The sequence below is a fragment of the Quercus lobata genome, chromosome 3, assembly GCF_001633185.2.
Source record: "Quercus lobata isolate SW786 chromosome 3, ValleyOak3.0 Primary Assembly, whole genome shotgun sequence".
Lineage (NCBI taxonomy): Eukaryota > Viridiplantae > Streptophyta > Magnoliopsida > Fagales > Fagaceae > Quercus > Quercus lobata.
Window position 1 is genome coordinate 69,550,011 of NC_044906.1, and position 10,167 is coordinate 69,560,177.

Genomic DNA, 10,167 nt, shown 5'->3' on the forward strand with positions numbered 1-10,167 from the left:
TATACTGACACAACAATTTTTTTTTTAGTCATTGTTTGTGGCTTTTTTTTTTCTTTTAAATATTTATATAAGCTAGCATATATACTGACACAAGAAGTTTCACAATATTTTATAATTATTGAGGTGTCAATTTCTTATAGGTCGAAATAAAATAATAAAATATGAGATTATGATCAACCACAACTGAAAATAAATTTTTTTGTGAAAATGTCGTAACACTTGTGATGTGAATATGTAAAAATTACAGTACTTTTTGGTATGTTCAATATGTACTGTTCATCACCTCATTGGTTTTTTTTTTTTTTTTTTTTTTTTTTTTTTTTTAAATTTATTTATATATATGAGCTAGCATATATATTGTTATACTAACACAACAATTTTTTTTTCAATCATTGGTTTGTGCTTTTAAAAAATATATATTTATATGAGCTGGCATATATATTGTTATACTAACACAACAAATTTCACAATTTTGAGTGTCTATTTTTTATAGGTAAAAAAATAATAATAAAATATGAGATTGTGACCAATCACAACTGAAAATAAATGTTTTGTAAAAATGTTGTAATACTTGTTATGTGAATGGTTAAAAGTTACAGTACTTTTTAGTTTGTTCAATATGTATTGTTCATCACTTCATTGGCTTTTTATTTATTTATTTTTTTCAGTCATTGGTTTGTGCTTTTTTTATTTATTTAATATTTGTATGAGCTAACATATATATTGTTATACTAACACAACAAATTGCACAATATTTTCACAATTATTGAGGTGTCAATTTCATATAGGTCAAAATAAAATAATAAAATATGAGAATATGACCAACCACAACTTTTTGTGAATATGTTGTAACACTTTTTGTTATCACAATATTTAATTTCACAAGTGTTGAGATCTTAGTTTCTTATAGATCAAATAAAAAAAATACTAAGTCTACAATATTTTCACATTAATTTCACAACAAATCATAGGTAAGCTACTATTGATGGATAAAAAATTGATATCAATTATGGGTCCATTTTAAAATCAGTAAAAACTTGCCATCTAGAATTTGTTATGAAAATATTATAGAAATAGCATTTCTATAAAATAAATAATAATATATCAGATCGAAACTGACCATGGCTGAAAAGAAAGGTATTGTGAAAATATTGTGACATTTTTGTGTTCCTAGACTTCTTTTTTGGTTTAGTCAAATTTGGTGAGCAAAATTCACTGTTTTAGGCACAATTTTCTACTATTGGTTTTTTGTTTGTTGTTTTTTTTAAATGCATAGTTTAAAATGGTTGTCCCAATTTAAAAATCAATAACAATTTACCACCTAGGATTTTTTGTGAAAATATTGTCGATGTAACATTACTCTGAAATAAAATTATAAAATATCATACCAGAGCCCACCATATGTCATAGTAAAATTATAAAATTATAAAACGGTTGTAGGTATTTAATTTGATGAAGAGTTTCAATTGTATCATATGTCATTATTTATTGTGAAAATTTAAAAATTATCACAATATTTTATCAAAACTTAGTTATTTAATGTTGGAAGATGACAACATTTGTTATCATTTTTAGTAGAATTTTTTTGTGAGTAGATACTGTCTTTAGTAAATAGGCATTAAGAAATGAAAAAGTATTTTATTTCAAATGATATCACGTCATCTATATCAAAATCTAATGAACAAGCGACATGTGCATAAAAAACTTATCCACTAACACGTGTCTTTCAATTGTTAGCGTGTTAGTTATTTTTTGTTGACATGTTTCGCACTTATTAGATTTTGATACCGCTGATATGGTGTTATTTGATACTAAATATATTCTCCTAAGAAATTATCATACTAAATAGATAGTCATATATGGTTTGATACTACTTCAAAAAATAATTCTATCTTAAATTTTCTCATTCAAGGGACATATATGGACTGGTGGATAATATTCTACGACTGAGTTTTTTGATATAGATATAGCAAGTGTCAAAAGCATAATGTGGTCAATTTTTTCCCCTTGCTTTGTCATTTTTCACTTCTTTTTTTTTTTTGATACCAGTAAAGGAAGATATAGAGTTTATCAAATTACAAAAGACTAGGATGAACCCAAGTATGATGTAGTGGCATTCGGATTGCCATTTTTGCAGCAACATTAACAAAATCAAGGATACAATTGGGGACAACTAACAGATTACAAACAAAACCACTTTGATACAAAATATCCAAATCAGCCATCAAGGACCTCTCATGCCAAGCTGGAGTCTTAGACCTGTGAACAAGTTGGATCAGATTCTTGTTGTTTGTCAAAAAGAGAATCCTATTAAATCCGTAGTTGTTGGCTGTGATGACTGCTTCCATCAAAGCCTCCTGTACAGCCCCATTTGTTGAACTTGCATTGCTGCTAGCTACACCACACAATTTGATAACTCCTTGCATATCCTTAGCTTCATAAGCCCAAGCACTTCTATTACATCTTGAGTTTCTTATCCTTGCAATCTTGATTAGCAGCTGCTAGTGACCTGCTTTGTCATTTTTCACTTCTTTTGAGAATATATGTGTTTTTCATATATTATATTTCTGATAAAATGAAAGTATTATTTTGAGAAGCTTCATATCCTATAAGTTGTGTAGGTTTGTAAGGATAATCAGTACGGTGAATGGATTATTGTATCTTAGGGGCGGTACACACAATATTGTTAATTTACTACACCAGAAATCTTATAAACAGCGTGTATCGTCTTAAGATAGTGACATAGTCCATGTCTCTATTCCACCATCTAAAAATTTATGAATTGACGATAAATTATTTTCACATTATGAGATAACTTTAAAGCATCATTGATGTAATATATCTCAAATATTTTCTAATTTTACAGTAAATTCTAATTTATGTGACATATGATTATTTAATTAATATTTTGAAGATTATTTATTTATCAATTATTGTTCTTAGGGACAACAGCTTGTAGTTCAGTCGTGCATGTAAATTTATGGAATGAAGTTTAGCTACAAAATTGATTGTAACCTAAAGTTATAACCTTACTTAATACCTTTTTATTGGAGGTGAATTTTGATAAATTCACAATTGAATTACATTTTCTTCTTATATCCTTCATACTTATAAAATTTCTAGAAAATTAAAAATCAATAGTTATGTCATCAATAAATTATTTAAATTACAAGTTTTTGTTGTTTAAAATTATGTATAAAATATAAGCTTATAGATCATATAGTGTAGGGCCTCGATTCGTGACGATCCCAAGAGAATATTGGGATCGTACATAAAGAGGGCCCAGACAATATCATTTGTAGAGCGTGGGCTTGAAAGGTTAGGTCTTGGTCACCGGACGGTGGTTTGGATTGGTTCCGGTTAATGAATCTCATCTGGAGAGTCTTTTGAGCTCTTATTATTCTCCTTATCTTAAGGACGCCATGGCTGGGAGGACTGATTGTTCCCCCCCCCCCCTTTCACACTGCCTCTCTTAACCTTTTATATTGGCATTTATCCTCTCACCAGCGTCCACGTGTGAGTTCAATTTTCTAGGGTTTAAGACTTGTCTTGTCAGCCCATACCTATAGTGCTTGGAGGTGGTTGTAAAAGCTGAATAGCATGGCTCTGTCAGGTGTATAGTATTGAATGACAGTAATGGCAGCTTTCCCTTTGTCCTTGGTCGTTATACTATCCAACGTCTCTTTCTCTATTGACATAGATATTTTAGATATTTTAGATTTTTTTCCCAAACTGCTCCTATACCATTCTTTCCCTATCTTTCAAGGGGACCTCAAATATGCCGAGGACAGAATTATCCTCGGCTATGTCCCAAGACTACTCGGACTTTTATTACCCATCCTCGGCTATACCCCTCCTCGGCTCTGGCCTTGGGCCCCAATCTAAAAATGGGCCAGGGCCACAAATTATTGGGCCCCACAATAGCCCCTCAAAATCCTGCTGTCCGACCTCCTAGTCGGAGAGGAGGGTTTTGGTGATGCCAAACCTTTATCACAGTTCGTTTAGCTCTGTCCTTCATTAATGTTGGTGTCTCTTCATCTACTCAGGAAATGCGCCAGGTTACGAGACATTCTTCTAGATTTACACACGATGCGCTCCTATCGTTTCCGTGTACGAGGCGTGTCTTTAATGAATTTCCTTTACGAGGCCAAACAAATCTGACAGTTACAGATGACATTGGGGAGTTGAACAGACGCTACCTTACTTGCAGATCTTCTTGGAAATCTGCACGGATTAAATGCCATTGAATTCACCTTCCATATAAGAAGCCAAATGAGAGGGTATTCCCTTCGTGTAAGGACTCTCTAACCTTCTTAAAACCTCAACCCTCAAGCTGTGCTCCAAGTCTTCCTTACCAGCATAGCCAAAGCTTATAGTGTGACACATTTGAAGTAGAAGCAGGGATGAAAAGATCGCATCCTTCTCAGAAGCGCTTTGTCCCTCCGAAACTTAAGATGGCTCGGTCAGGGCAGGGTTGGCAGAGACTCAAGATGCTTCCCCTCTTCCTTCAGCCAAAATCCAAAGCAGGTGCTAGTCACATCAAGCTTTTGGTGTGATTGAGCTGGGGTTGTCCCTTACCAGTACCAGCCGCTCTCTCATGAGCATAGCTATATGGCACCAGCGTGTTAGGAGTCAGGACTGACGCGGGGACTAAGTATCCCTGCTTCTTCCTCTCTTCGTTCACTGCTGCCTCCTTTTGCCTCCCCTTCTTCTTCTCTCCCGTCACCAGATCCATCTTGGTGCTTTTACTTCTTCCTCTTCTTCTCCTCTTTCACCAAGGGAGGTCCTCCTTTCAATATGGTTGCTGCTGGGGCAGAATTTGGAAAGACTTCGGAGCAGAGCTTAGAAAGACTTTTGGTTGTTTGTTTGTCGTTTTTCTTTTTTCCTTTTATCGTTTTTGTAATTCGTTTCCTGTATAGGCTTGTTTAAGCACTTCATTGTACGTTGTAATACTTCTTTATATTAATAAAAATTAACATTACTTTGTTTTGTATATTCTATCTTTTCTTTTTGAAATGGTTATGCCGTGAGTAAACGTACCACCATGTGACTTTTTTTTTTTTTTTTTTTTTTTTTTTTTAATTCTAAACGATGCTTAGGGCCGAAATCCCAATTAATAAAAAGACCTAGCTATGTGCTTATTGAAACTATCCGGTACGATAATGCCAACTTGAACAAATGATACTTAGGGCAAAAACCTTTATTTGAGAGAAAGATGTAATACTGTATTTATCGGGCTATTCGGCTTGATAATGCCGTCCTAAAAGAAACAATACTTAGGGCTGAAACCCTTGCTAAGAAAAATATGTTATTATGAACTTAATAGAGCTATTCGGCACAATAGTGCCGACTTGAAAAAACGATACATACCCCAAACCAGCCTAGACGACAGCTGTATGCTCGGTGCGGTGTAGGAGGTAATCATCCGAGGATGGGTGGTTTGAAAGTGGACCGTCCATGTGTGCCGCCAAGTACTTAGAGCGTTTCACCGCCTTCCTAATGGCTTTTGTAGTCTTAGTCCTTTTTAGGTATCCCGTCCGAAGACCATGCAATACCTTGGTTCTGTCCAAAACTTAGATTCATTAAGTAGTTGGTTTCCCCATAAGTTTGAGTCCGAGGACCATGTAATACCTTGGTTCTGTCCAAAACTTAGATTCATTAAGTAGTTGGTTTCCCCATAGGTTTGAGTCTAAGGACCATGCAATACCTTGGTTCTGTCCAAAACTTAGGTTCATTAAATAGTTGGTTTCCCCATAGGTTTGAGTCCGAGGACCATGCAATACCTTGGTTCTGTCCAAAACTTATTGCTTCTGTCCAAAACTTAGATTCATTAAGTAGTTGGTTTCCCCATAAGTTTGAGTCCGAGGACCATGTAATACTTTGGTTTTGTCCAAAATTTAGATTCATTAAGTAGTTGGTTTCCCCATAAGTTTGAGTTCGAGGACCATGTAATACCTTAGTTCTGTCCAAAACTTAGATTCATTAAGTAGTTGGTTTCCCCATAGATTTGAGTCATTAAGTAGTTGGTTTCCCCATAGATTTGAGTCCGAGGACCATGCAATACCTTGGTTCTGTCAAAAACTTAGGTTCATTAAGTAGTTGGTTTCCCCATAGGTTTGAGTCCGAGGACCATGCAATACCTTGGTTCTGTCCAAAACTTAGATTCATTAAGTAGTTGATTTCTCCATAGGTTTGAGTCCGAGGACCATGCAATACCTTGGTTCTGTCCAAAACTTAGATTCATTAAGTAGTTGGTTTCCCCATAGGTTTGAGTCCGAGGACCATGCAATACCTTGGTTCTGTCCAAAACTTAGATTCATTAAGTAGTTGGTTTCCCCATAGGTTTGAGTCCAAGGACCTTGTAACACCTTGGTTCTGTTCAAAACTTAGATTCATTAAGTAGTTGGTTTCCCCATAGGTTTGAGTCCGAGGACCATGCAATACCTTGGTTCTGTCCAAAGCTTAGATTCATTAAGTAGTTGGTTTCCCCATAAGTTTGAGTCCGAGGACCATGCAATACCTTGATTCTGTCTAAAACTTAGATTCATTAAGTAGTTGGGGGAATTAACCCCTCGGCTATGGCGTGAGACCTTGGTTTAGGGGGATTAGCTCCTCAGCCAAGCCCCTAGAACCATCCGTGCTGCTGACGCTACGAAACGCAACCCCTAGTGAAGAAATGTAGCCCCTAGTGGAACTTTACGCTAGAATACTACATCCGGCTGTTGGAAATGATGCGAGGGATTGTCTCCACCCACCACCTATGCCAAGACACAAGTCTTTCCCACAGACGGCGCCAATTGTAGGGCCTCGATTCGTGACGATCCCAAGAAAATATTGGGATCGTACGTAAAGAGGGCCCAGACAATATCATTTGTAGAGCGTGGGCTTGAAAGGTTAGGCCTTGGTCATCGGACGGTGGTTTGGATTGGTTCCGGTTAATGAATCTCATCCAGGGAGTCTAGGGAGCTTTGAGCTTTTATTATTCTCCTTATCTTAAGGACGCCATGGCTGGGAGGACTGATTGTTCCCCCCCTTTTCATACTGCCTCTCTTAACCTTTTATACTGGCATTTATCCTCTCACCAGCGTCCACGTGTGAGCTCAATTTTCTAGGGTTTAAGACTTGTCCTGTCAGCCCATGTCTATAGTGGTTGGGGGTGGTTGTAAAAGCTGAAGAACATGGCTCTGTCAGGTGCAGAGTATTGAATGGCAGTAATGGCAACTTTCCCTTTATCCTTGGTTGTTATACTATCCAGCGTCTCCTTCTCTATTGACATAGATATTTTAGATTTTTTCCCAAACTGCTCCTATATCATTCTTGCCCTTTCTTTCAGGGGGACCTCGGATATGCCGAGGACAGAATTATCCTCGGCTATGTCCCAAGACTACTCGGACTTTTATTACCCATCCTCGACTATACCCCTCCTTGGCTCGGGCCTTGGGCCCAATTGTAGGGCCTCGATTCGTGACGATCCCAAGAGAATATTAGGATCGTACGTAAAGAGGGCCCAGACAATATCATTTGTAAAGCGTGGACTTGAAAGGTTAGGCCTTGATCATCGGACGGTGGTTTGTATTGGTTCCGGTTAATGAATCTCATTCGGGGAGTCTAGGGAGCTTTGAGCTCTTATTATTCTCCTTATCTTAAGGACGCCATGGCTGGAAGGATTGATTGTTCCCCCCCCCCCTTTTCATACTGCCTCTCTTAACCTTTTATACTGGCATTTATCCTCTCACCAGCGTCCATGTGTGAGCTCAATTTTTTAGGGCTTAAGACTTGTCTTGTCAGCCTATACCTATAGTGGTTGGGGATGATTGTAAAAGTTGAAGAGCATGGCTCTGTCAAGTGCAGAGTATTGAATGGCAGTAATGGCAGCTTTCCCTTTGTCCTTGGTCGTTATACTATCCAACGTCTCCTTCTCTATTGACATAGATATTTTAGATATTTTAGATTTTTTCCCAAACTGCTCCTATACCATTCTTGCCCTTTCTTTCAAGGGGACCTCGGATATGTCGAGGACAGAATTATCCTTGGCTATGTCCCAAGACTACTCGGACTTTTATTACCCATCCTTGGCTATATCCCTCCTCGGCTTGGGCCTTGGGCCCCAATCTAAAAATGGGCCAGGACCACAAATTATTGGGCCCCATATATAGTAAATAATATTTGATTGACACAAAATTTGATATGTGTATTAAGAGCGTAAAAAATATGTAATTCAACTGTTATATTTTCAAAATATATAATAATATTTATTTTATTAAGTAAGATTGTAGTATAAGGTTACAACTAATTTTGTAAATAAACTTTGTCCAAATTTATGGCCTAATACGTAGTCTAGTAGTTAGGAAAATCTTAAAGTCACGAACTATTTTACCTCCTCTTGGATCCATTTGACGGTTTGTGAGCTCGCGGTGCTCTTGGCAAAGAGCGCAAAAACAGCATAGGTGATGGACACAGCAATCCTCGCAGGGGCTGCATGGCTGTTCTGGCAAATCAAAGCGGCGTCTCAGTTTGGATCGGTACGTGCATCCGTATAAAGTTGCGCCCAAAAGCGGCACGAAATTGCAAAGCACCAAATAGTTTCGGCCTGCGGTAAAAGCAGCTGCATGCAAAAAATAGCAGACAATAAACAAAATTTAAAAGCATATAGAATCATCCCCATGACCATGACTCCATGAGACTGAAACTTTTTAACTTAAATCACAAATGTTCTTTGTTGATGAGATGGCGTATACATGTGTGTGATAGTGTACTTTTCCCATAATGGCATATAATCCCATGCATATATATCATAAAACAATGAGTAGAATTTGCTTACATGTTTTTCCCTCGTCCACTATCTCAGCATTGCGGGCAAAGGTGAGGCAGGGACACACGCAGGTAACCCAGCCTTTGGAGAGAGAGAGAAAAAAAAAGACAATAGAATTTGTTAAAAAGATGTTGAAAGCATTTGAACTTGTAAAACAACACTCTGAATAGATTCCACTACCCGAAAGGCCACCCATTGCATTCTAAACAAAATACAAGCAAAGATTTTCACCCGTCTGTTAGTATTTTAACCAAAAAATTACGGTCAATTTTACCATCAACTAAAAATTGAGTTATATGAAACACTTCAATATTGAAATTTGCAATTTATGTATGTTGCTCAATATAAGTTCAAACAAGATCATATTATAAAGTTTGGGATTTTTTTCAAAATAAAATAAAATAAAACAACAGAGGATTCCTTTACAATTGGAGCAGTCTTCAGAGCAACCACATACTCTGGTGGTCCACTTTCCCCTGGGTGGAAGCTGTGGAGCAGCCATATTTTAGAGATGGAAAGATGTATCAGGAAGAGGATGGCAAATTCAGAGCTCTATATGCCTCTACCTGTTTGATCAGTTCTGTTTATAAAGAGATTGGATATGGTTTTTTTATTCACTCGCAGACAAGTCATCGGCCAGGTGACTTTTGTTTTTGGGGGAAATTAAATGAGGTTATGAAGAGGTAAAAATCTATCATGGATCTACCTTCTATATTTTTTTGAGAATATGGATCTACCTTCTAGGTATCTCATATATGTGGGATCCATCACTTGTCAGAGGACAGATACTCATAACGTTCACATCAGGTACAATACCTAAGATATTGCATCTGGTGCAATACCTCCACTTTCCTTACAATTTTTTTAACTTTTTTACTCTTTTTAAATATATTTTATTTAATGACTGAGATTAAAAATTGTTTTTTCAATCTTTCAAACTCAGCCATTGATTAGGTATTACACCAGATACAATACCCTAGGTATTGCACCTGATGTGAATCCCATATCTATTGGGCGTACTGCACCGTGTGTCCAGCCCACTTGTCCTAGACATGCTCATTTAAACTTTTCTGAATTATGTACAAAAGTCAGTCAACATGAGTTATTGGAGTTAGTTGGTCTAGATGCATTAGACACGATGAGGAGAAAAAGATAAAAGAAAAGGGTTAATGGCTTAATGCATTAAGAGCATTTGTATCCCATATTTTTAAATTATTCTATTTTATTATTTCAAAAATTACTTCACCTATTATACTAGATTATTTTATAATATATTTAACATTTTATCTTTTATTTTACGATATAACATATTAAAATAATATAATTATACAATAAAATAATAAATAAATTCTCTA

General features: G+C 36.3%; 1 protein-coding gene across 2 annotated transcripts; it reads right to left on the bottom strand.

The window, feature by feature from the left end:
- Positions 1-2,029: 2,029 nt before the first annotated feature.
- On the bottom strand, positions 2,030-9,444 carry LOC115982982 (cell number regulator 2-like). Of its 2 annotated transcripts, XM_031105751.1 has the most exons (4): positions 9,239-9,444; positions 8,822-8,893; positions 8,378-8,605; positions 2,030-2,509 (listed from the first exon to the last, which is right to left on the bottom strand). In XM_031105751.1, exons 1-4 carry the CDS (start codon positions 9,312-9,314, stop codon positions 2,502-2,504), a joined length of 384 nt encoding a protein of 127 aa, XP_030961611.1. In that variant the 5' UTR covers positions 9,315-9,444; the 3' UTR covers positions 2,030-2,501. The 2 variants fall into 2 exon arrangements, with proteins under 2 accessions (XP_030961611.1, XP_030961610.1); XM_031105750.1 differs by lacking the exon at positions 9,239-9,444 and having other exon boundaries at positions 8,822-9,014.
- Between the last annotated feature and the right edge of the window lie 723 nt (positions 9,445-10,167).

Bases quoted from the DNA above. Each gene is read 5' to 3' on its own strand.
- LOC115982982 (XM_031105750.1), bottom strand. From the start codon at position 9,008: ATGGGTGGCCTTTCGGGTAGTGGAATCTATTCAGAGTGTTGTTTTACA. The intron at 8,606-8,821 runs GTAAGCAAATTC...TTTTGCATGCAG, and splicing joins AGTGGACGAGGGAAAAACAT to CTGCTTTTACCGCAGGCCGA.